At 43.8% G+C, this 26,827-nt stretch overlaps 2 protein-coding genes and 1 long non-coding RNA gene across 3 annotated transcripts; 1 reads left to right on the top strand and 2 right to left on the bottom strand.

Moving 5' to 3' along the window:
* Nucleotides 1-244: 244 nt before the first annotated feature.
* Nucleotides 245-15,460, bottom strand: caprin1b (cell cycle associated protein 1b). Its single transcript, XM_023842116.2, has 19 exons — nt 15,301-15,460; nt 14,017-14,196; nt 11,946-12,008; nt 11,737-11,823; nt 11,243-11,469; nt 10,446-10,528; nt 9,055-9,204; nt 8,911-8,963; nt 8,730-8,813; nt 8,207-8,389; nt 8,010-8,112; nt 7,835-7,896; nt 7,595-7,705; nt 7,297-7,440; nt 6,620-6,773; nt 4,735-4,923; nt 4,537-4,643; nt 3,693-3,753; nt 245-2,121 (listed from the first exon to the last, which is right to left on the bottom strand). The coding sequence occupies exons 2-19, from the start codon at nt 14,194-14,196 to the stop codon at nt 2,057-2,059; spliced, it is 2,106 nt and encodes a 701-aa protein (XP_023697884.2). The 5' UTR covers nt 15,301-15,460; the 3' UTR covers nt 245-2,056.
* A 2,912-nt stretch (nt 15,461-18,372) lies between these two features.
* LOC140578159 (uncharacterized) lies at nt 18,373-19,291 on the bottom strand. Its single transcript, XR_011982203.1, has 2 exons — nt 19,058-19,291; nt 18,373-18,736 (listed from the first exon to the last, which is right to left on the bottom strand). It is a non-coding gene; the product is annotated as an uncharacterized lncRNA (long non-coding RNA).
* Nucleotides 19,292-21,415: 2,124 nt separating this feature from the next.
* lmo2 (LIM domain only 2 (rhombotin-like 1)) lies at nt 21,416-24,762 on the top strand. The gene is made up of 3 exons (XM_023842047.2): nt 21,416-22,014; nt 22,966-23,181; nt 23,914-24,762. Exons 1-3 carry the CDS (start codon nt 21,974-21,976, stop codon nt 24,131-24,133), a joined length of 477 nt encoding a protein of 158 aa, XP_023697815.1. The 5' UTR covers nt 21,416-21,973; the 3' UTR covers nt 24,134-24,762.
* The last annotated feature ends 2,065 nt before the right edge of the window (nt 24,763-26,827 follow it).

Raw genomic sequence — 26,827 nt, forward strand, 5'->3', positions numbered from 1 at the left:
ATTTTGTGAAAATTAATATTTGTCATTCTCAAAACTTTTAGCCACGGCTGTAGTTTTAAATTTGACTAACCTGAGCTCTCTCTCTCTCCTAATAATACTTTACTTAAATACCTGAAATCGTACATTTAAATTGTACAATATAAAATAAATGGTGACATCTGCCTCTTCAGCTTCCTAGATTTCTTGTTGTAGAATTCCTCATCAAGGGGTGCTTTATATTTAATGTTTTGTGGTACATACCATGTATTGTACAAAACACTTTTATTTTTGTTAACACCAGAAGACAGATTAAATCTATTTGTCCTCTCCAAACACCAGCATTCATAAGGATTCCCCAAACAGAGTGAACAGGAGTTACAGAAGTGGAAACTGCGAGGTCACCAAAGGTGGAATCACCAGTTAAGGATTACCCTACAATGCACAATCTGAAGCACACACATATATGTAACTGGGTAACAATTTCCTCAGTTCTGTGATAATACATTATCTGGCATTTGTGCTATTAGAACCAGGTCAACACACTTGTAGCAATCATGTTATGAATTCAAGAGCTTCCCGTTTTACCGTTTTCAGTGTAATTTTACTTTGAGCTCAGTACTTTTTGTCATGGGAAAGAAAAAATGTCACCTGTTGTTTACATCAAAATAAAAAGAAAATACAGTATTGTATATTTAAATTTTTCCCAGTTGTCCTTATTTGAAGGACCACAGATAGACCTTGATACACAATTAAAGCCAAAACGTTAAGCAGGCACAGATGAAGTAATTACAGTTCGTTGTTCCCTTTTCTTCAAAGACACAGTGATGGAGACACATGTAGGGGAAACACAGAGCAAAGAAATTCCAGTTCTGCTCCAATTTTTCCATTTTCCCCTCAACTACCTATTTTTTTTTATTGATCGCATGTCATTGGAGAGAAATGGTGACTTTTACATGTTAGAGGGAAACTTCATTTTATTGGGATAAACTAGGCCAATATTCATAATGGCTGAATCATTCAGACCCTGTTAATTGATTCTACTTTAAAAACAGAGTAGACACCTCAGTAGAAATAAAATACCAAATATTAATCCTTTCTTTTGATGTATAACAAAAACAAATGATAGTTTGTTGTTGACAGTGTCGTAGAAAGGATATCAATGCAACCTGTAGCAGTTCTCCAAACCAGCAGAGTATAGTCATGGGGATGGCGTACATGAGGTTACACCAAGAAAACCAGTCCCTCCTGGAACAAAAAACCTACAGGCCCCATTTTCATTCTATAGCAGGAGACCACAAATTACTACACAAACAGAGGGTTTCTTCAGTGCAAAAGTCTGTAAAATTATGTGCTAAAGAGTTCGCCTAATGGTGAATTTTGTTGAAAGATGTGATCTTCTTTAAAGTGCCTCACTTCCTGTATCATAGAGCATACAACCTGCAGTGTGCCGGGGGGAAAAACTGCGCTATAGTCTTTCATATTGTGACTCATTGAGCTGTAATTGGTAGAGATTCTTCACAGTAAAAGTTCCTGTAATGGTACAAGCAAATCTAATTTTGTGTGCAGTAAACGTTTGTCCACAGGATCAGCACATCACAGAGTTAGAAGGGACGGAGAGACCTGACAGAAATACTTCCATCTGAGAAAGCAGCAAAATCAGAGTGGGTGGCATGCTGGCCTAAAGTGACCTTTGGCCTCAATACCCTAATTACATCACACCTATGATGATCTTCATTCTCTGGTCCAGGCAATCCCCAAAATTACAAGTCATCAGCAAAAGCACATTCTCCTGCTTGATTGGTGTGTTTAAGGCTAATACCACAGGATAGCAATAAAGGTTTGGATTGAAGGAAAACTAAGGGTGATTTGGCTTCAAAGACTAAACCGCCCCTCCTTGAAAATGTCTATTGTAGGTCGATTTCCTCTCCAGTCGAGCACGATTTCAGCTTCCAAAAGCGATGTGTAAAGACCAGAAGGGCAGGGTTTGCTGAGGAAGACACACGTGTCAGAGGTGGGAATATTGTTGGGGGTGGGGGAGGGTATTCAGACGTCTCTGGGGTTCATGCTGGAGTCCGGGTTAGTTGGCCTGTTGCGCAGTCACATGAGGTACCCCTCTGCCGGGTTTGAATGGTGTCCCACGACCTGGAACCCAAACACAGACAAGATATCAATGCCTGGCCCAGTATTACTGGCGAAAAATCCACAAAAGTACTCAACAGCAAGAAGGTTGGTTGCAGACTGTTTAGTCCACTGTGCTGATTTTTCTGGTACAAGGGTTCAAGTATCCATACTCATTTGAAGTGAACCATGGATACATACCACTACAATCTATACAGGTTGCAGTTGTATGGTTGGGCTTCATTACTTAACCCTATGAAACTTGAGGACCAGTGTTACATAGCTCTAGAACTGACCCAGCAGAAGAGATGCCTCTCTTGGGGTGGGGGGTGCACTTTATGGTTTTGCTGCAAAGCTAGTTTACAGGTCAAATTCAAATACAAAAGTAAACTGTTTCTGTGCCTGTACTTGAGAGCTGAGAAAGCAAGCATGCAATATCAGTATAAATCTGAGCAGGTGTACAATTAGGACTTAATTAGGAATCTAGTTATGCCATTATATCAACTTATTTTGAATGTAACAATAACGCGGTAGAATCGTGATAGAATCCTGACCGTGAGCATTAGGGTGTATTGATCAGTCAGAACGCACCTCCAAGTCAAGATTTTGGAGAGTTGGGTGGAGGTTCATATTAAAGATGTATTTGTACCTCAAGTAGCAAAACAGAACAAACATTTTGTATGGGCCTCCGATTAGTGCATTTTGAATAGCTAGAGCATGAAGTTTAGGTTCAAGCAGGAAAGTCGTGTAAAATTGTGCACGTCACAGAGCAAAGATGGAGGGGGGGAGTGGGGAGTAGGCGTGTACTGTTCTGTTGCCCAAGGAATTAAAATCCTGCCCCCCTTAAAAGGACTCCGCTAATGCCAAATCCCAAAGTTTCCCCAAAATGGGACATGATCCTTGGGCAAGAGTGACAACTTCACGCCCTGCCGGAGTAAAGGGCAAGAAAGCAGCAACGTGAAAGCAGACGACTCCTGCTCTAGCAAAGCCTTGGCCTCCCCCACCCGCCAAACAAAGCAGCAAACAGCCAGACATGGGGGTGGGTCCCCAAAGTGAGGAACAAGGACAATGAAAAGAAACTAGCAGCAGACAGCAGGTAATGCAACACATCTTTATTGAAACGTTCTCTCAAGAAGCAACATCAATTTACAAACTGAACTGGGAGATTAAAAATGTAACAAAAATGCTTTTAAGAGCCAAAATTAAAAGCTGAATAACCAAAATAAACTGGGCGATCGGAGGAAGAGGGGAAAAAGTGCTCCCAGGATTGGACCAGCAGTGGCAGGTTGGTTCATTTTATACAAAAAAATAAATTAATGAAAATCTTTCAAGTTCACAGGAATATCCCTCAAACACAGGCTTGCTTAAAATCATAGCACTGATCATTTCAGCTTGGCATGTGTTTTGACTCATTAAAACTTAAGATTAATATCATCAAAACCAGGCTCTTCAAAATCCAGGGGGAGGGGATTGATGAAAAACAGAAAAGGTCAAAATGTGGGCAAGGGCAAACGCATTTTATATTTCGAAAATGTTCAGCGTGGCCTAAGATGTCAGACTGCAAGCCGCTTAGGAACGCATCACTTGGGCATTACCTCGAGAACAACCTCGAGGTCCCTGTCCGGCACCACGCTTGTAGTTCTGCTGGTATCCATCCTGAGGAAACGGACACATCAAGTCAGCGAGCAGAACACTGTCAGACAGAGCAAGAGATCCGACCAGAAATCATTTCACTGACCCTGAGCCCCCCCAGGCAGGACAACGCACAGTAAACAAGCAGCACTGTGCTGAACAGCTTGCATTGTGCTCCAATTTTTGGTAAAACCAGGAAGAACAGACATGACAGCCAAAATGTCAATCGAATTTTGAAAATCCCATATATAAAAGATAGTTGTATTACCCACTTTAAATAAAACCAATCAATATACTGCTGATTTTTTTTCTTGCTAACCATTGCAAAGCTGAATGAACAACTATAAATGAATATGTCAGTCAGTTTCCCTTATAACATGGGAGCATGCAACAGTGCGTGTCTGGCATCATTAACTGGCTGTGTGGGGATGGCAGCGTCAAATTCTCGGCTGTCTAACTTTAAATGCATTAGTTAACTTTCATCCCATGGAACAGAGCAATGGTTAATGTCCCTTGTAGAAAGAATGCATCGAATTCACTCTGCTGTTATAACTGCTAGAGGAGGTTACTGTGATGAATCAAAGAAAAGTTTCTTGCTACTAAAAGTAAAAGTGTCAAATGGTGAACATACTGTAAATTCATTTGTTAGCAAAGTACTGAGTGCATTTTTAGTATATATTAAGTGAGTAACATGCACATGTAGAAAATATATGTACAACTGGTAGTGTATATTGCACAAGTCAAGCCGATGAACTACAAATCGGATCAACATTAGGTAGCATTAGCGCCGTGACACACAGATGTTACCCGCTGATAGCTGCTGCTGGAGTAATCGCGCGGCGTGCTGAACTGCGGCTGTCCGTAGCCGCTGCTGGGAGTGTTGGAGAAAGGAGGCCTGTACCCGTCATATCCACCTGGTAAAAAGAAGAAACCCAAGCATCAATGGCAAAACTCCACGACCGCACAAGGCGCAGCAGAAGTCAGGCTCATCACAGGCCTCCATACCTCTGAAGCCGTTAGATGGACCCCTATAGCCATTGAGCATCCCCCGGGAGTTCCTGGGCACGCCACGAGGTATGGCCCGGCTGTTATAGAAGGACTGTCCCGCCCTGCTGAAGCCTGTGCCCTGCTGCGGGGGCTGGTGGCCCCCCACGCTGGAAAGGGTTTGGTCTTGGGTGTGGAAGGCACCAACAACTGGGTAGGTTGGAAGAGACAAAGGGACAACAGCACAGTTACAATGTAAAGCATAATTATTTCTACAATACTACTGTAAGATTACAGAAGATTTTATTTATTACATGGGTGTGTGCAGCATTTGCACTGAAGTTCAGCAGAGCTACTACACAATTAAATCCTGGAAAATGCTTTCAGCATGAACTAAAGCACTCCAGTGTGGAGCGGAGCCTGTATTTAGAATAACTGATCCAACAACACATGGAATTCAACTTAGTAAATGTTACAAACTGGCCTGAAAAGCGTAACTGTATTCCTGTGTTCCATCTATCCGGCAAGATCCTTTAATGCAAATGAAAGCCATCTCAAGCATAAAGCAAACAAATTCAGATGGGTTGTAATCACACACACACACACACACACACTTCACTGATATGGCACACTCACTGGTCTAATGCATGTAATGTATCGAAGGTCTCAATAGTTTATTTCCAGGGTTGGTGCTTTGCATCCCACCACCACTGTGTGTGTGTGTGTGTGTGTGTGTGTGTGTGTGTGTGTGTGTGTGTGTGTGTGTGTGTGTGTGTGTGTGTGTGTGTGTTCACACTACAGTTTCCTCCCACAGTTCGGACACCTGCAGTTAGGTTAACTGGCATCTCTAAATTGCACATATTGTAGGACTTTGTGCACTGCCTGGATTGGCATCCCATCCACAGTACATTGCAGCCTCGTGCCATGTGCCCGGGCTGGGCTCCAGGCAGCACAGAGACCCTGATTAGGATACGTTGTCATGGATGGATATTACATAGAACATGCCTACATACCAACTGTAAATCACCATTACAGGGGATAAGCCATATGAACCTGGTACAATGTGCTCTAACACATGGGCAATTTTATCCGCAAAGGGCTGGTGTGTATTCAGGTTTTTGGGATAATCTTTAGGTCAGCTGTTCAAACCCAGGTGGGAGGACTCTTCAGCCAATCAGTCCTCTAATTAGTAATCTAATTAGGGAGTTGCAGCGAAAACCCACAAACACAACAGCCCATTCTGGATAAGATTGTCCGCCCCTGTTCTAACAGGATAAATTTCAAATGCTTGCTTCCAAATGTATCCCCAAATAAGATCATTTTACAAAATCACACATTGTTAAAACAAGCAACAAGGAAGAGTTGCCTCTCAGGGCACAAGCAGCAGCCAAAGAGATGCGGATTCCCCAAGCCCATGCTGACGCAGTGACAGCCCCAAGGCAGCCCCGCACAGGCCACTGGTCCCATCGACACTGCAGCAGTGTCACTCCCCAGAGAACAGGCTTCCCAGCTCTGCAGTGCACCCTTACCAGCCTTCCCGGTAACGCTGGCCATTTGATACCAGCACCAGCCGTGTGAACCCATCACAAACCACTCTATAGAATACAATAATGATAGTTTACCATACTAATCCCTGTGGGGAAAACACTCTGCCTACACCATCCTGGCCTCCATGAGTCACATAGACGGGAGAGAATGAGCTCGGGGGATACGGCGCAAGCTCAGCCAGCATACAGCACCCCCGGAGCTGGGGGACGAGGGGACCTTACTGAAGGTCCCAGGGGACTATTCTGCCAAGGTGGGGGCTTGAAGCGGCGATTTGCCGATCATAGGGCCCCACACAGAGGTGGCCGCCCTGCCTCTCCCGACCAGCACCTTATTCAGAGTCGCCGGCCCGTTTCCTTACCGGACTGCAAAGACTCCGGCTGCATCTCCGACTGCTCCACAGCGTGCTGGACCGGCCCACTGAAGCCTGGGCTGTAGCCACTTGGGTACTGACTTTGCTGTTTCAGTGCCTCCGTCTCATTGGCTGGGGGCACGGGGGCATTGAGGTTGAACACCTTCAGGGAAGGACAAGGAACTCGTGAAAAATATTGCTGACCAAGCAGGTTTAAGACATTTATGACTAAGAAGACTTACAAAGGATAATCGCACCATACAAGGTCTAGTTACATGTTGTAAAGGGGTTATATTCCACACAGATTTCAAACCCACAAATCTTCAAAGTATTTTTGTTAGAAACATTTCACGCAGTTATCCATATACACCACAGTGCCACTACTTTCCCTTGGTGACAGAAAACAAAAAGGCCCAAGCCAACCGTGATACTTGATGGATTATCTGCACAACATTTATAGAGGCACAGCATGCACTTTATACAATTTCAATAGCAACATCTATGGTAATGTCATAATGAAAGTTACTAGCTCTAGGCATGCACAGCACACTTTAAATAAAGCACAATGAAGCAAAACTAATTTTTGGGTGGCATTCCCCTTTAAAGCACATTGAGATCAAAGGCAGGGTGCATGGACAGTGAAGTCAATCATGATCACATGACTGGGGTCGGGTCAGGACGCCTACTGTCTGCATAGACTGGAATGGGGCTGCATTGACGTTGATGCCGCTGCTGTGGAGGGGTTTCGAGACTGGCTGGAACACCTGGGGCTGCGAGGCGGCCGGAAGGGACGTGGGGGGCGACGGCTCGGACGAGAGAGACATGGAGGCCTGGCGGAAGGGGAGCGGAGGTGGGGTTAGGGTCATCAGGAGGTTACTCATGTTTCAGGAAAGTGAGTCACACAGACATGTGGAGGACAAAACTGATCAGTCAGAGGAAACATGGATTGGGAGGGGAGTGGCCACACACATACACACACAGTACCTGGAGGGGGTCAATAGCATCTGTTGGTGGTCGGGGGTCTGTTGGGTGTGCGGATTGGTAGAGGGGTGGTGTTGTGGAAAATGCTTCAGGTGTGGGGGAAACCATTGGGACCTGGGTGGGTGGGGGGGGGGGGCAAATCCAAGACACCTAACTCAGATAAAAGCTTCCATGCCAGTGGATGTCACTACATACAGAAAAGAACACTAGATCCTTCATAACTGAAGAACAGGGAAGACTTACTTGTGTTGGTTCTGGCTGTACAGGAACTGTGTTGGGTTGTGCAAGTCGGGAGTCTTGATGTACTGTAAAACATTGGTGGAGGGGGTGGGTCACACACACAATGCTATACAAGAGTCCGAAATACACACAGCATGTCCAACACGCTGCAGCAGATGTCAGATGAAACGGCACTTACCAGGCGGACACACCATCTGAGGCAGCTCCATGCTGGGCTTTAAGGGCTGTGCCGACACAATCGCAGGATCTATGGTCTGACTATCGAACTCCAGCATCGAGTCCTGAGGGATTTGAATCCACAGAGCACTATTAGAGCGACTTCACAGGGGACAAAGATGGGGTCGGGCGGTTGTGGGCTCAGGGGCAACCTCTCACCTGCATGAAGTTGTAGGGCCCTTGCATCTGTGCCATGAGGTCTTGCACAGCCTGCTTCCTGACCCCAGGGTCAGCTGAGGGCACGGGGGCCACAGGAGTCACTGGGGCGAGGGGATGTACGTCAGGTACGGCGGGGGAAGGGGCTGTAGGTACAGGGGGGGGCTGCTGCAGAGCACTGACTGCCTGCAGAACAAAGGATTATTATTTATTTTTTTAATTTTTTTATTGCATTCATAACCACGTGTGTTAATTCTTGCATCTACGGAAAATGGATCATTTACATAGCATTCAACATACAACAAAATCATATGGTTTAATACATTAACCAGTGTTTCCCAATCCAGACCTTGGGGACCCATAGACTGTCCATGTTCTTGCTCCCAGTAGCAAAATGTGGACTGTGACAGGGAGCTGGGAAGGAGCAAAGACGTGGACCGTCTGTGGGACCCCGAGGACCGGGCTGGGAAATTCTGGACTGGATGCATTAAACTGCTGTCATACTGGTTATTTTATTGACACATACTTCTGATTCTGTATTCCACTCCTCTCCTTGCTCTTTGTCAGTGTTGCTGTAGGTGGCTTCTGGAATGAACTGTCTGTTTACAAACTACAAAACAAAGTTGTAAGCATGACTCACACCACCAAGATGTATACAAATAATAATTTCAAAGAAGCAAGGGCCAGAAGGAAAATTTGAAGCTCACCTCTGTCGCTTCCACTTCAATTGGCTCTGTGTAATCTTCCACAACTTCACCTTCTGGAAAGAGGTTCACATAAACATAATTGATGACTCAGTCGCATGCTGTAGTAAACAAGTTCCTATTAAAGGTGGACAGGAGTGAGGATACCTGGCTCTGTATGCGGTTCCTCCGCCTCCGAAGACTCTGGTGCGGGGAGCTGCTCCTCGTCCTCTTCGCATAGGCCGTTCTGGTGGTCATGAGCTTTGTCAAAGTAGCCGCTCAGCAGAAGCTTGTCAAGGGTGTCCTTCAGTGCTTTGTCTGCAAACAGACCAGCATAAACCATGAGGTCCGCACAGGCATTACCAATGACAGCCTGAGGTGCAACTCCACAGCCAATCAACAAGACTCAACATAGACTGGACTGGTGGCTTGTAGTGCCACGCATGTTTCTGGAAAGATCTTTGTCACCAAAAGACAGCATCTGACTGAGGTCTATGGATTGTAAAATTCACTTGTATTTAGGTTCAACACTGACACTGCTATTTATAAATGCCAGTGGGTTCCCCTTCCCTTTTCCTGGGTTTGTATAGGTTCCCCCATAATTCCCTGACAAAGCAAATGACAAAAAGGAAATTGTCAGGAATCCAGTTAATCATAAAGTGGCCCTCAGTTCTGCAAAAAGCCAGGAACAGGTGTAATGCTTCAAATCCAAGAAAGGCAGAATGAATCAAATTCAGAAATCCAGACGCGACTTGCTGCTCAGCTGTATTCACGTTTGTGGGCCAACAAGCAACACCTACAAGTAGTGCCCAAGTGTCAGACTGCTCCACCACCAGAACCAGTTTGACAGTACATATTTATATTCTGACTGGGCCACCTTGTCACACAAGCACCTGCCAAGGCGCCTCTGGAATGTGAATAGGTGTATGCCATGTAGGCTGGGGAGGGGGGGCATGCAGCCTGGGCCCAGCTGGCAGCTCCCAGCCTGGCTGCCGTCGCCCACAACATTCCAGAGCGCTGCACTGGCAGTCCCCAGAGAACAGGCTCTCTGGGCTGGCCACCTAAGGCAGGAAACTGGCAGAATGCCCTGCTGCTGAGTCAGGAAGCGGCCCGTCAGCATTCAGCCCAGCGGCAGATCGCAGCAGTACTCTGTCGCCCCCAGCTTGAGGGTTCACCACACCAATCCCCATTTCAGCTATACAGCCTGTGAGGAGGGCCTCCAAAGATTATTATTATTATTAAAGATGGCGGACAGGCCTGCCCTTTTGGACGGGGCTGAGAGCAGACTGTATGCAACATAGCTTGACGAGCTTAGCAGGTTTTTTTTTTTTTTTTTTTTTACTGAAGTCATTTAGGGTCGTTCGGTCACAAGTAGTGCTACACTGTGCGTCAAACACCTCCAGTAAATCTCCTACTAGGGAGATCGCACCGGAAAGTTGCCATACTGTGCAAGGCCCACCTTCACAGGCAGAGCAATAAAAATTTCAGAACATTCCAGAGAACAACGAAATCAATATATGCAAGACGATGACAAAATGCCAAAGAAAATGACTACTTACATGTGGTACCAACCACTGCCTTGTCTCTGCCCTCCAGCAGCTCCCAGAAGTGCTGAGATGCCTGTTCATACTGGTCCACCAGCCTGCAAGAAGACATGACATGCTTGAGTAGTTTGTCTCTCCTTTCTGCAAAGTCACAACCACCCAAAGGGAAAAAAAAAAAATCATTGAACTTTAACTGGCAGTTTGGAGGGGGGGGGGTGTGACCAGTCCACAAAAGCATCACACCATGAACATTCAAGACCAGAGTGTTATTGGGCCGTTGACACCACATTACTTTATTAAATGCTGCATCATTAATCGATGGGCAGAACTTACAGTATATCATTTGAAGTCTCAAACCAGTCTCTAGGCCTTATTACTCAGCCTCTATACAAGGACTTACAATTCTTTGGCAGAGAGTACAGATAAGATGCTAACTAGCCAGCCAGAGTTCATGCATGTATTAGTTTGCCATTTGTGTCCAAGAATATCTGCACGTCAAGTTAGGAGAGCTGTTCTGCAGTTCACCAGCTAATCGAGATTTTATCTGGGCTACCTTTGGTACCGCCTAGCTCCTCCTGCAATTTGAACACACCACTTGTTTTTAATCAGCCTTAGTTCAGGTTATGCAACACACTACATAAGAATATACTGAGAAATCAGTGCAGACCAGATTTACATTTCATGGAAGAAACTGGAATCCCTACAGCTTAATCTTCAGATTGAGTCGACTGCAGAAATATTTACCAGAAATATGAGGACACCTGACCCTCAGTAATGTTCACCCACTGGTTCCATGCAGACACGAGCCTCACCGGACATTTTGGTTTCGTTCTGGCCCCACTAGCTTGTAGAACTCGTCTATGGCAGTGAGGTCCTCGTCCACAAGCAGGGAAACCTGCTTCAGCTCCTGCCGCACATTTTCGTCGCCCAGCTTGTCCAGAATGAACTGCAGCTCCAGCAGGGCCTTAAGCCTCTTCTGTTCAGCCTCTTCACGCTGCAGCTGTTCCCGGCGTGCTGCCTTCTTCACCGCTTTCTGGATCTGTGTGGGTCAAGTTACAGCCATGGGGCAAGAGGACACTGTGCCAAATGAGTCATCCTTACAAGGCAGTAAAAGGTCCGACCATAAAGCAAGGTTCTGAAATTATGCTATCACATCATCCCAAAAGAGAAATGTAGATTTAGAAAAGCTGAGATGGAAAATCAGGATCCACTTCAACAGTATACTAAGGGGGGAAACTGATTCAGCAACATAACATTACGTACACACAGAAAAAGCAGAGACAACCCCTTCAGAACATTTACTTACATCTTGACCAAGCGTCAGGAAGCTCTTCTGCAACTCCCGAGCAAACTCTAGGTTATTCGCCACTTCCTGGAACTTTGACAAGGCTTCCTTCAAAAGAGCATGGAGCAGAATATACAGTATTACTGCAAATCTGCCTTTAGCCCCAACAAAGTGAAGGCCACATTAAATAATCAATCTGCTTTCCAAAAGCGCAAAACCATAACATTTACCAATTGATCGTGGTTCAGACGTTCTCCTTTGTTCTTCTTTGCTTGATAGTCGTCCAGCTTGCCCTGCAGTAAAAATCGTGAATCTCTTTAGCAAAACTGCAACATGCCCAGTTTACCCTACATAGAAATTGTCTTTTGCAAAATGTTTCCTTTTGCTAGAAGCCCCGATGTCAAGTACCAGCTTATTAGCCAATACAAATCAAACCGCAAAATTCAAATATCTGAATGTATGCAGTCTATTACAGAATCTGGGACTAAACAGCAACAGGTAGTCAGGGATAATATATTTGAAGTCACCATGTTCATTGTGTACCCTGAGGGTCTCTCAGCACTCATTTTTCCAAAGGATCCTTATCAACATCTCACAAACTCAAGACCAAGAAGCCTCATCACAAAACACAATATGACCATGAAGTTTACTACACAATTAATTAACAGCATAAAAATTTAAGTGGGCCACTAAATCACATGCAAGCCTGCATTCATGAAACCACGGAGGAAAGACATCTGCTTATGTAGGGAGCGGGCGACATAGTCCATGTAATGCAATACAACTTCCCTGAAAAACTGCGGGACTTAAAAACCGGCAAAGATCACCGCACAAGAAATGACACAAGGAAACAGTTTTGCAAGTGTGTCTCTTTAGAGACCGCATTGTACATCCGCACAAAATGACATGCAAAGCAAGCTCTACCACGTCCCCGATGCTTTAATTTATGCCCCAAATACACCTAAGTTTATACGAGCAGCGGGCAGACTGTTGCGCTCTATTTTGAGGTAACAAGGAAACGCGTGGTGATCCACATTTCCAAGAAAGTCCAGGCGCACAGCTGCCGTTGCTCGTCACAGACCAACATTTGGCCAAAACGGAAAATCATTCTGCAACAACTTCGGCAGAACCGGAGAAAGCGACGGGACCGAGGACGGCGGTCAGCTACGCGCCGGTGTTCTGCAATGTGCTCTGAACCAGACAGGCCGCCTTCAGTCCCGAGCTGATATTCGCCATGGCCGCCATATTAGCTGCAAACCATGTCTGCCGTCCACAAGTCGCGACAATGCTTAGCCCACATATTCCACCGGGAGATGCAGAAGTACTGCATTAATAGTGGAAATTCGGCCTTTCTTAAACCATGCGTATGAAACGGAGCTACCAAAGATCACTTCGTCAAACGCATACACAAATCGTGTTGATAGAACTGACTCAATGCTAACGAGAACTCGACTAACAAACTTGTTCAAATGCAGATAAATTCAAGTTATTTTGAAAAAATAAACTTGAAAGCCGAATACTAAAGGTGGCCTGAAGCTATAAAACTTTGACCCAGCTCGTTTAAAGCCGGTTTTCACGAGCGCAACCTGACAGCCATAACAATAAACAGCATTGCTGGCCAGCCAAACGTCCCGTAATTTTGCAAATATCTCATTACCACTTCATCTCTCGATAAACATATTACTCATCTGCAAGCCTAGCCTTCCTCTTCAGATGCCTCGTTATTTCCATTAGAAAATACCAAATATTTACAAATTAAACAACTTGTGGGCCTAATTACCAAGGATCTGTTATTTCACAACCGACATCATTTCTCTTGCATATACAACTAGTACCGAAGATCTGAATAAAGGCAATTTATCCTTCAACATGTCAATTATCAGGCTTGCACTTTGAATAGTCAACTTTCGTTGTCAGACATCCGGCACTGAGCTGAAATCTATTTCCCTGACGAGAAGGCTAAATATCAGACAGCTTTGTGTATTTCACTACGTCGTTTGCAAAGGAAACAAACTTCCTAAAATTAACACTTAGCACAACTCTTCAGACTGACTTCTGCTTACCACGCAGTTAGAAGGATTACAGCATTTAAAATTGACCCTGAAGAATTCATTGTGCCAAGAGGATGATAAGCAGCTGCGCCCCAAAAAGTGATCAGCAGTTCGTGACCATCCTTAAATTTATTATTAATTTCCTCACAGCACAGATGGATACCAAAGTTTTTAACTCCCAATATTTCCCCAAATTACCAGCTCTAAAGAGGACAATTTATGTGGTGATAAGACCCGAAAGGCCTGTTACCTTCTTCTTTTCCATGTTGCGGACTTTCTTGTCGATGACACCCAGCACTTGCTTCATAGCCTCTGTGTGGGCTTCGGAATACTGAGCGGTCATGGTGAGCTGGCCCATCGATCCAGGAGCGGACCCCACCTCTGGACTGGAGGACTGTACAGCCCGGTTGCCAATAGTCGCTGAGGGCATCTGTGGTTTAGGTGAGCGTGAAAACGGATCGGCATCATGAACAATTGTGTCGGAAACTTCTGGCATCGACAATGCACAGAAAAGCAGATGCAGCACTGGGCACCGATTCACACGTTCTAGAAAGCTCAGAGGCCCGTCCGGCAGGACATCACGGAGGTCGCTAAACGTCTTACCAGGCATAGATTACCAAACAACTATGACAAGTTCTCGTCTTGAGCATGTTGTTGTTTATAAATCCCGCACATTAATGATTATTCAGGTTGGGCTTTCTTTACAAGCCAGATATAGTTGAATGAAAGAGGGCCTATGACAGTGACAGCTGCAGACAGAACCACCGCGCTCCACAGACAACCTAGGCACTGGAAACATAACAAAGAGCCCCTTGAGCAGCAATGCCGCAACCAAGTCGGAAACAAGGCAAAAAGATCAATCCCTTTTCTGCCCCACAATGACTCTACTAGAAAGTGAGAACCAGGGTCTAGCAAACACATCATGATGCAATATTCCGCTCGAGTTTCCCCAGTAAAATCCTTGCAATCAAAAAGGAAGGCCAATGTATTCTGGATAATATAAACTATGGTAACCAATAAAATATAATGACACCAAAGGAGTAACCAGTAAGTCTGAGTGGGCCGCTCCGATGGCGAAAATAGTAGTTAGCTATTTAGCTAATAAGTTTATAGAGAGCAAGTGAAATAACCCTGAATTTTTTCCTAAACGTTTCCCATTTCCTGCTCGCCAGGTATCAGGCATTGTGAGAAAACTCACTTAATAAAGCTTCCCCAACCCCCGTTCACTTAAGACCCACTTATTCTAGTTCATTCGTCTGCTTACTTTCACCCTGTTAGCATTACCTACCCACTTTTGCAGCCTGCTAACCGTCTGTTAAGGGACGATTAGTCGGATTTGTGTCCTTCTGAAAGTTAAATGTTAGTTTAATTGTTAATTATAGTCCTTCGTTTAAGATGAAAAATCGCGACATCAAAATGGGGGTTTTGGTTTCACTGCAGTGGCTCGGTAGCTAATTAGCCATCGAACTAATTAGCTAACGTTACCTCAGCCTACCTGTGTAGTACTGGTGGTGAGTTCAGCGTATTCGCTTACCTTTTAAACTATGTATGTCCACAGGGGAGAAGACTGATAGTATTTAATTTAAATTTGCCTAAGCTTTTGTGTCGCTTTATGTTCTTGTTTCCTAAATTTATGTGGGATCCGCCCCGCCGGCCTCACCGACAACTGAGAGAGACTAACAGTAGAAGTAACACTTTATATGGAGGAAGGACCTCTTCATAGCTGTCTCAGATTTGCCTATGCACAGGAAAGTAAACACAACTATCAAATCTTACATGAGAGGAGCTGAGATTTATTTGTGTCTTACAAAAAAAGACAGATAAGACTGCAAACTAATAAGCCATCTAAAAACAAGGTTTCATGCCAAACGACACGAACTTCCAAAACTGGAAATGTAGTGAACATCCCAATGATTCGCTTTGATATGATTTTCTATTTTAGCCAGCTGACTAGCTAGGGCTCAAAGCTGGAGTTTTATTGTCATTTTCTCGTAGATGTTGCATTGTAATACATTTGAAACATGTACAAACTTGAGAGAAAGCGAATGTTATAAATGTAGAGCAATTAGTTCCCAGTCGTTATTGTTGGATAAATTATACATGAGTGCTATTTGACGATGTTGCGCAGAAGTCCGCGCGTTTCGTTTTACTTGCACGTAATGCGCATGAAGCTTTAATGACGCCTAGCAACGAATAACATGTGAAGAGAAATTAATGGATTCCATGCCATTGACCGTGTATAAAGGAAATGATTGTTATGGTTATTACATATCCTTTATTTGTGTAGATAAGGAAAATTGGCTTATGCATTCAGCACGTGGTTTGGACGAACTCGTTCGAGAAGCATGACAATCAATATTAGTAAACACTAATAATATTTCATTTAAAGACAGAATACTAATTTCTGCGCTAATTGCAACAATGTTGTAAAACAGTTAATGATTACAAAGTTATGCAGCTACGGTTGTGGAAAAAGTAGCATTTAGCCTGAGCTCCTTTGAAAAGTTTTAAAAGGCGATTTTAGTCTTAGGGTTCAACATTTTTGCATTTATCGTGGTGGTCTCTGAGACTGCACATCACCGCTTAAGGCTATGCATGTGTATGTATGAAGTAAAACTTCATTACTACATAAAACATAAACTGCACTAGAGTGGCTTAACATTTACCCCAGAAGGTGGCAGTAAACGTCTGCTTAATTGGCTGGATTCATAGCGTTAAGTCTGGTAATGGGAACGCAGCAGTGTTATGAAACCCACGATGATCCAGAATAGTGTTAAATAAAATACTCCTAGGAACATATCTAGCTTATTTGTCAATCCAAAAACGACAAATGTAAAATCGTAAATTTATTTACACGCGTGTGTAACAAGACAATATTCACAGTATTTTTTTTTCATTTGGTTTGTGGAATTACACTTTGCATTTTACCGCCGGGAGAAAATTAGTACACGTTAATGTGTATAGTATTATGCAAAAATGAATAAACAGAAAACAGAATTAAGTGTTTGTGTGTTTCTTATATGCACTGTAAAATACACCCATGTAAAGATATACAGGGATAATTGTAATTACATGTTTATGAAAATAACCTAATACCCTAGACTATATGTACAGGCTAAATGAAGCAAGGAGGTCAGTTAGTTGTTGTGTGTTGTAGACCAGAACCACATTCAGTGTAAAAAAGAAAACAATGTTCTAAGTGAATATAGATCACTTTCACGCAATTGTCTTACCAAAAACCCAACTTGGCAAATGCAGGAAGCATTTAACATGGCACCCCAAACCTTTGATTGCTCTCTGCTATTGAAAAGGTGTTTTCCTAGTGGGATAATACTGATTAGGGGAAGGCCCTGTAAGGGAGTGAAGTTCCCTTTCAACAAGTGACTCATTTCCGCAACCTTTTTATTTCCATTAGTCAACAGAGCTGGTCTCCATCTGAAAACAGTCACGGAGAGACCCATTTTCCTTTAATCATTCTTTTGGAGCCAAATCAAATTTTAAAGAATTCATGGCCATGTGTCCTTGTGACTTAAGATTGTATCTTTTCTATATTCTCTGCAAATAGGCCTATAATAAAAATGCTGGATCTCCGGGGAATTTGTGCTGCAAATATATTCAGGCATACTACCTTGAAAACAGAGCCAATTGCTATTTTAGTACTGATTATACAGGAAGCAGTCATTTTGCTAATGCTGTCCCAGAAAGTCCTCTATCAGTAAGCTGGAAGAGCATTCAGGTCCTCTCCCAGCAGGAAATGGATCTACGGGCTAAGTCTGCCATTGACGAATGATTGCGCTAATGTGGTATGGGACCATACAGCTCTTATTAGAGAAAAAGATATCCATCTGGTGTACCTTAGTAAATGCAATGTAGTTCTCACTATGGGGCCTGTACTTTCATTCTTGTTTGCGGAAACACGTGGCCGGACATTCCACGGCATGGCGAACAATAAGCTGGCTAAAGTTAATAAACAAAGATGTGGGAAACTGCCCTCAGTAAAAATGGATGAAATTAAACTTTTATAGGGAAGGGAGAAGTGGGAAGAAACTTTGACTTGAATTTTTAAATGCACAACTCACAGGAAGAGGAGGAAACAGCCGTCCGGGCTGACAACAGAGATGGAAGAGTCCTGACCCTTGTGTTTTTTTAACTTCAGCTATTTTCCACAAGACCTTGTACCCTCTGCCTTCCATATAACTGGGACGGGAAAGATTTGTTTCGGTAAGAGGGAGAAAAATATCAAAATTCATCACAGGCATAAATACGTCAACGTGCTGTGTGGCTCAGTGGTTCAGGATGCTACGCCTATGATTGGAAGGTTGCCAGTTCAAATCCTTTGGTTGGTAGAGTGATTTCATTGTTTGGCCTGTGATGTATGTCGTCAAATGTATGTCTCTTCGGACGAAAGCGTCTGTTAAATAAATAAGTTTATCATGACTTGTCTCCTAGGCTACCAGCGGAAGTATGGCACACCAGTGTATAATTTAACCTTGTATATCTGCAACTCTATGGTATAATGGTTACTCTGCTCTATCATTGAGACTATAGGCATGTCTCTGAATGAAAATGTCATTATGAATGGTAAAATAGGCTATAATAAAATCTGTCTGCAATAAACTACAATTTAATAAACCAGAATTAAGTATCTGTTTCCATTCAACGCTTGTCTTGCTGAAATTGGCTTTTGAAATCATACAGTTCTTGTTTTGGATATGGAAAGGGGGGGGCGTGCCTCCTCTCTGCGAGCCCAGCAGACTGTAATGGAAGGCCTTGAGCTCTCTCCACCATGCTCCCCTGCTCCTATCAGCTGGAGCCATCTGGAACCAGTCAGCCAATCAGCAACCCAGCAGGATGGCGTAGTTCAGCAGGCAGGAAGTCAGGAAGGCACAGCGGCAGTTGAACCTTTTGCCAGCTTCATCAGTTTATTTCCTGTTCATCTGTAGTCCTGGTCCTGTCCAATCCTCAGGAAACTGTGGACAGTGAAAGTGACACATTTCTCTTCAGGGCAATGCCATGAGGCACTGATAAACTGGTTGTTCCTCCGCATATTAACATTTCAAATGTTTGCAGTTTCTGGCAGTCAAATGCAATAAAAACAACACACGTATGTCATCTAGACTTGTGCCTGTCTAGATAACAATAATTAAGCTTCTAAAAATACATTTGCCCAAAATTTTTAGTTAAGCTCACACTGAAAATTAAATTGCAACCTCAATCTGAACTAGCATCACAATTCTAGTTAATTTAAAAAGACAGTTTTTACATAAGCATTTTTCTGTGTTCATACATACCCGCCTCACTATTGTTCCAAAACAATTGGGGGTGACTAATAAAACCAAGCGATGTGCCTGTCGTCTTTCTGCAGTGATTCCACTGAACAGCCCCGTTACTTGCTGTTGTTTTTCTAGCAAAGGCAGATAAAGAGTTTTTGCCTCTGTTTGCCATGCGTGTGACTCCCAGGGGTGTGAGCCAGACCCTGGGGCCTGCACAGCCTGCCTTCATAGCCCTGGGGGGTTTATCTTGCTGCCCAGTCCAACTGCAGGCTGTGTGACACTGAGTAGATCAGGGAATACAGCAGCTCTGGCCAGTGATAAGAGAATCTCTCCCTATCCGGGAACGACCGTCCGGGTGGTATACAAGGAGGGGGATCAAGTGCAATCGGAAGAGTCTTACCCTTGGCTTCTAGGTTACAACTAAATCCACTTTCTCGTAAAGAACTCTTCATTTCTGACACTATGATGGGTCACCCAATCCATCTGGTGTTTTACTTCAGATGTGTAGTGTATAGAAAATGGTTGACAACAAATTTAACAGATTTTAAGGAAAATTTAAACAGAACACAACCAAGGTTATGTAACTGGTTGCTTTACAGTTCTCTTTAGTCTTACGTTTTGCACCATCCACCTGAGAGATGTTAAATACGATGTAGATGTAGAATAATCCTCTAACCAGGTGCTGCAGTGATCAGTCAAAACTATAAGAGGCTGGATAGCTTGCAATAGAGTCTGACTTAACTGTGTGGGGGTATAAAGTGGAACAGCAAAAGGGTCTTTCCTGAAACCAGCTTAGCTACCATATATCAGGTACATGGCTGTAGGTACAAGCCTTCAAATGTCAGGAACACCCAACGCAGAACACAGTTAAGTATTATCTGAAAATACATTCTTTCTAGTGGTAATGTCTGTCCAGCAATCCCCCCATTTTCTGCACCCACGTGTCTAATTCAGGGTCATGGGGGGTCCAGAGTCTATCCTAGAAGCTAATGGCGCAAGGCAGGGAACAACTCAGGATGAGGTGCCAACTCATCCAATTCACCTTATCATGTTTTTGGACTGTGGGGGGAAACCGAAGTACCTGGAGGAAACCCCATGACAACATGGGGAGAACATGCGCATTTCGCACACATGGAACCAGAGTGGAGACTAGAATCCTGGCACCAGAGGTGTGAGGCACCAGTGCACCACTGCACCTTGGTGATAAGATGCAAACACAAACCAAGCCTTTGGCACCTCTGTGACACAGATGTCCATTATAACAGAAGGAATTTATAAATTAAAATAATTTAATGCAAACAAATCAGTGTCTTAGTTATTTGCTTTAATTTTTTTTCCAAGTTTGAACAATTGTCAACTGCACTAGGACAATACACGAGCACCAGTAGAAAATTAACATAATTTTTTCTAGACATGAATAGGACAAAATCATGTTTTAAATTTAATTTTTGGTAAGTAAATAGATAACACCTGATGCATATTTTCAATAAGTACGATAAAATTCCATTCAAGTGATACTGAAGTGCACACACACACACACACACACAAACAGACCTGCACTCGTATCCATTCAATGACACTAAAGTTCAAATTTAAAATGAATGTCTGATTCCCTGGATCAAACTCTTCAGCTGAAGGCTAAGGTTATTACGAACCAGTGAGCTAAAAGGCAATTGTATTTTGTATTATTTTGCAACCTGCATTTTTATAATCTTAGGATAGGAATCTGTCCCTGTAGTTGGAAGGTCATTGTTTCAAATCTCGTGGCTGGCTGCGTGATTTCACCGCAGGGACTTTGAGCAAGGCCCTTTGCTTTAAATGCTTGAGGGACCCTCATTTGTAAATATAAAGTAATCATGTTTGCTAAATAAATAAAAGTAGTGTAGTGTAACGAGAGGACTGATATTGAAGTACTTCTAGTCTTGCATTTGCACATTTGTCCTGCAGAATTAATTTGCATTTAGCGCTTTAATAACAGATCATAGAAATTTTAAGCGATAGAGGTAAATTATATGCTATGTATATTTTATGTTGAATGTGTTACACGCAATGGGTATCAAACATCTGCTCAACACCATTTATTCATCTATAAAAATTACAGCCTATATGCAGCCACCTTTAGATGCACTGACCTATACGCATGAAAAAGGCCACAAAACGACTGACAAGACACATGGAAATTCAAAATGAGGGAGCTTTACATATGGCGCGGAATAACCCGTCACGATTTGGGTATCTCAGGGGGGCCGTTAGTCAAGCTGTCGCTGTCGCTTTAAACGCCACTTCGTTGGGGAGTCGTGAGCAGGAAAGAGGAAACGAAACAAGAAACCCGGGGGGGTCGATCGGGGGCTGGGGAGAGAGGGAGGGAGGGGGCAGCTCTTTAAAAATACCCACTGCACGGCACTAAGGGCTGCAGCACACCTCAAATTAAACGGCGCAAGGAGGGAGCGATTCAGTGAGCAACGCGTCGGCTGCCATAGAGCATCCTTTGTAACTCTGCCGGGCGAGACGCGTTATAAATAATTAACGCTGCCTCTATTTCGGACCTCTGAAAAAATCATTCTGTCACTAAATGCGACATCTACAAACCACCAGGAAATAGCCGGCACTAAAAGAATAGCGCATTTTCCGCTGGAGATGCGCATCGCTTCCCAAGCGCGTCTTTAATATATAGCCTATATATTTCTCGGGAACTCCGCAACTGATGGTAGCCGAGTAAGTGCTATGTTCCCGCAGCGGCCATGTGTATTATGAATTGCCGCTGAAACAGGTGCAGCGAGCGTTTTGCCGGACTCTGCCGCGTATGGGTCCGGTTCGGGCAGGATTTGAACCCGAAAGTGAGCAGAGTGAGAGCTGAAGCGTGAGACGGGGCACCGCTGGTTCATCTCTTTGGTGCCATCCCAGTTGCTGCTGTACAGGAGCGTCTTGCTGGAAATGTCATCTGCCATTGAGAGGAAGAGCCTGGAGGCTACTGAGTAAGTAATACACATTAAATAGCGTCACCAGTTTTTTTCCCCTTAGTAGATATTAGAATTAATTAGATAGTAATATAATGAATAATTATTTTGCGTTCTTGATTACCCAAGTGCTCTCAGAACCATGCGTCAGAGTATTAAATTATACACGTATGTATTACTGGACCCTGCTGAATAAAGTTTCGGCCAAGTCGCTAATGGTGCTGTTCACCGCAAACTTTCAAAATGCCTTTATCATCGAGAGGCGTGAAAGTATGACAGGGAAAGTAGGAACAGCCACGTAAATAAAACTGTAATTTATTAACTGGCTTGAATGGACACCCCATCTGCCGCTCTTAACTAAAAGTTTCACTTTAATATCTGATATGTTTTCAGAGATACTAACATTTATTGGGTGTCTTCATCTAATACATTAAGTTTTTCGAGTTTGGGAGAGGCTGTTTTAACTCGTATGATGTTGAATGGCATCTGCTAAAGTCGTGTGTGAAACTTTAAAATAGACGACTGTTGGCTGTATGAGTTTAAAGAATATAGTAGATTTATTCTCTCTGTAACACTTAGGGGCGGATTAATGGCTATCTTAGGGCCCCAGCAAAAAACAGTGCTTCGTCTGACAGACCGGATAGTTAATAGGCAATACCTGAGTGTCCATGCTGATGTGAGCATAGGGACCCCAGTTAAGTTATTCCGTCCCTGCTAAGAGTAATATTTTTGCAGTTCAGTAGTGAACCTTGTTTGTTTTCTCGTTGAAGTTGTTCAATAGGAAATGGCTCCCTCTTGCGGTGAATTTGGTGTAAATGCGCGCTGGAGTTATACGCTGCGTTAATGTCCCGTCATTACCAGAGGTGTTGCCCTTAAACATAAGCTTTAGCGAGTTTAAAGTCAACTAGCGGCCAAATGAGCTATATGCATGGCCTACCCCCAAAAATATGCAATTATTTATTCTGGCAGGGAGCCTGTGGACGAGGTCCTTCAGATGCCGCCCTCCTTGCTGACGTGTGGTGGGTGCCAGCAGAGCATTGGCGACCGATTCTTCCTAAAGGCCATCGAGCAGTACTGGCATGAGGACTGCCTGAGCTGCGACCTGTGCGGCTGCCGACTGGGGGAGGTGGGCCGCAGGCTCTACTACAAGCTTGGCAGGAAGCTGTGCCGCAGAGACTACCTCAGGTGGGACCCCTAACACAGGTGTCACTGTGCTACACAAATGTTATGGGGTTGGAACTGATGTAGGTTTGTGTGTGTGTGTGTGTGTGTGGTCTGGATATACCTTACCTTATGGGAACCAAATGTACCAAATGTGATGAATATCTATTTATTGACCTTAAGGGGACCAGTTTCCTGGTCCCTGTAATGGAACACTAAATTTTCTAAAAATCCGTGACTGCAATCAAGAAACTAAAAATGCAAATACAATTGTGTTTTGTTTGGTTACTAATAGTTATGGTTAGGGCTGGGTGGGGGTTAAGGTTGTCATTGTTGGGATTATGGTTATGCCCATAGAAATGAATGGAGAGTCCCCACAAAGATATGAGTACTGGTCTGTGTGTGTGTGCGTGTGTGTGTGTGTGCGTGTGTGTATGTGTGTGCGCATACTGCATGAATCCATCCATCTTCCACCTACTTGCCTAGTACAGGGTCATTGGGAACCTGAAGCCTATTTCAGGTGACACAGAGCACAAAATAAAGTCTAAATTGCCAAATTATGAATCTTTTACATAAACCTCACAAACCACCATTGATCCAGATCGTCTGGAAGGCAAAACACTTCTTCACTTCTTGGCATGTGTTATCTTAGAACCGAATGATAATTACTGCCGTCTGTGACAAACCACCCCCCAATGCTCCCCTGCAGATCAGATATAATTGTCTCTCCACCCCACCCCTGTTACACCCATTCAGGCTATTCGGGCAGGACGGCCTGTGTGCGTCCTGTGAGAAGCGGATCCGGGCCTTCGAGATGACCATGCGCGTGCGGGATAAGGTTTACCACCTGGAGTGCTTCAAGTGTGCCGCTTGCCAGAAGCACTTCTGCGTGGGCGACCGCTACCTGCTCATCAACTCGGACATCGTCTGTGAGCAGGACATCTTTGAATGGACTAAGCTGAACAACATGGCTTAGCCTGCTCCCCACTTTCCCCTGAGGCTCCTATTGGCTGGCATTGGTTCCCATTGCCCCCCCCCCCCCCCCCCCACACACAAGCTCTGTGGGCATCTCACTCTTATCTTATTGGCAGGGACAGAATAATGGACACGTCAGTGGAGACTACCCCCCCCGCCCCGCCCCACCATCAGACTGCCTGTGCTATAATCTATTAAGGACGCATTTAATGTATATAAAACATGATATGTTGATGGAACAATAAAAATACTAAACCAATATAACTAACTTATTTTATATCATTATTATATATATTAATTGCACACATAAGATTTTATTTTGTTTTGCTAGTCACATCCCTTTTATAAGTATATGTGTCTTAAAAATTACTATAGCTAGGCATATTTGAAGTTATGCTGAAGAAGAAATAGGTCTTTTTAATTCCATGCCAGCAGTAGCTGAGGTCAGATTTCAGCGCACCCTCTACTGGGTGAATACTTTACACTTGCATTGACTTCTAAATATATGTCTGGACTCTGTAAAATGAAGTTTAAAGCCCACTGGCATTTTTTAAAGAAGCAAAATTAAGCATAAAGCATATCTGAAATTATTTTCTGGGAAATGGAAAAATAAACTGAATGTTCAGTGTTTGTACTTCAGCTATTTTTGCAGTTTCACATCCACCGAAAGATGGCGCCAAATCCACATATTTGAAAAGCGCTTTGACAAAATTCCTCCTATTTGGTATAAACCACTGGATTGCCACAGTAATTATGGGTTTCAAGAGACAATCTGCAAGTTATTCTCATTATTTTTCACAGCCACAGTACAAAAGTGGCTTGGACTGCAGGTGCACATCAGTTCCAATTGCAGAACTGCAACACAAAAATCTTATTTTGCTTCAGTGGTTTTATAGATAAACTATTTGCATAAAACTTACGGAGTTGTGTGCTATGTCATTATCTTAGCCATAGACACACTCAGCAATACTTATGGAGTTGTGTGCTATGTCATTATCTTAGCCATAGACAAACTCAACAATTTTCACTGAGATGTGTATTTTTTTTAGAGATTTTTTTTGCCAATAAACTCCCGTCATACCTCAGCGTGACAGATGAGTTCCCGTTGGAGAGTCGTGTCTTTTTGACCACAGGGAATCAAAGTATAAGGAGTTTCTTTGGTAACGTGGGACTGATTTTCACTGACAGGGTAAGGGGTGATCACATCTCATCCCAGATCCCTTGGGGCTTCACAGAGAAGAGGGGAAAGAGTGACGTGGCCGCCCAGTCGTGCACAATCACGCAAACCCTCCCATGCGCGCCTTCAAAAAGCTCCAGAGAGTTGACAGCACTCTTTCATGTGGGCTTGCCTTATTAGCAGAGCCTGCTCAGTTGGGGGAGTCACAGTCAGATTCATCTCCCCAGTCTCATCACCCCGCTGGCCTCGCTCATCCACCCCCCCCCCCCCAACATGCTCCTCTCTGCCGCCCTGTCTGGCACCAGAGGGATTACAGCAGTGGGGAGAGAGTGTTGCATGCTGAGCCGTGCTGCAGCAGAGGAGGATCTACTTGCAACACTTACTTACAACCAGTAGGGGAGCTGCCGTTCAATGAATTACTATATACCCAGCGCATAATAATAGTCAGCACTTTGTGGGGTGGGTAGTATGGACAGTGCAATTCAAAAGCAGTGTGTGCACACACAGGACCCAGGTAGAAAGAATGAAATACAGACCAACCATTAAATCACTGTGGTTCTTATTATTGTCAGTATATTAATTTTATAGTTCTTTGTGCTGTATATATATAGAGAAATGACTTACATATTGTTTTGCTAATCCAATAACGCGGCACATATGTTAAATAGTTCTGTTTGTGCTGGTGCCAAAAATCATGGGTGGTTTCCAGTTGGCCTTCTCTTCTCCCTGCAGCTGAGGCCTTTTTCCAGCCTCCCAGTAAATTTGACATGCACCGTGACTTAAAGAGACTCCTGCCATGGCCACCACTCTGTATGACATACTGCTGTGGCCTCTGACATCGCCATGGCGGCCAATCAGAAACCAACCAGGAAACCAAGCAACAGTACAGAAGCAAAGTCCATAACACAAGGCTACGCTTGAGTTAATCCAGTGCTTAGGCAAACAAGTAGCTGTTTTCTACCCTGTCTGGGGTAATTTGTACCTCCTTACATCTCCATTGTCTTAATTTATGTGTTTGTTATTTCTCAGTGCGTCAGTCCTGGCAACACACAACTCAGGATCTGTGAAATGGCCTGTGGGTCTTACTGCCCCTCTCATTATTTATAGATGAAATAATGTCTGTGAAAAATATTATGTGACAGAGAATGAGCTAAACAGGTCTTTTAACTTGAGTCGTCGCCACGACAGCTTCTCCAGAAAGCGGTCGGAACATGTGTCTTCAGAGCGGCAGAGCAGAAAACTGTGAACTGAGCAGATCGACGTCAAATGCTGACAGCTCTGACTTGAACAACTGTGGCGCTTTGCTCTTCTGAGCTATTAATAGAATTCCTCTTTGAAAGGGGGAAGATGGATAAGGGAGAAGTGGGACTCAGAAGAAGGTGGATAATTTGGTCAAGACACTTAGTTCATTTTTAGGCCAGATTTGTATGACTTGCCTATTAGCTCCCCTTTGCTTTATGCTTGTTTAAGACATATGTCTACAGCAGGGAACCTTCCTCTGTGTCATTCAATTCTCAA

Source organism: Paramormyrops kingsleyae, chromosome 13 (genome assembly GCF_048594095.1).
Source record: "Paramormyrops kingsleyae isolate MSU_618 chromosome 13, PKINGS_0.4, whole genome shotgun sequence".
Taxonomy (NCBI): Eukaryota; Metazoa; Chordata; class Actinopteri; order Osteoglossiformes; family Mormyridae; genus Paramormyrops; species Paramormyrops kingsleyae.

Coding starts and splice junctions, on each gene's coding strand:
- caprin1b (XM_023842116.2), bottom strand. CDS start 14,196: ATGCCCTCAGCGACTATTGGCAACCGGGCTGTACAGTCCTCCAGTCCA. Junction 7,706..7,834: donor TACAGCCAGAACCAACACAA/GTAAGTCTTCCC, acceptor CCACCCACCCAG/GTCCCAATGGTTTCCCCCAC. Junction 3,754..4,536: donor CCAGCAGCAGCTATCAGCGG/GTAACATCTGTG, acceptor CCGTTTCCTCAG/GATGGATACCAGCAGAACTA.
- lmo2 (XM_023842047.2), top strand. CDS start 21,974: ATGTCATCTGCCATTGAGAGGAAGAGCCTGGAGGCTACTGA. Junction 22,015..22,965: donor AAGAGCCTGGAGGCTACTGA/GTAAGTAATACA, acceptor TTATTCTGGCAG/GGAGCCTGTGGACGAGGTCC. Junction 23,182..23,913: donor TGCCGCAGAGACTACCTCAG/GTGGGACCCCTA, acceptor ACACCCATTCAG/GCTATTCGGGCAGGACGGCC.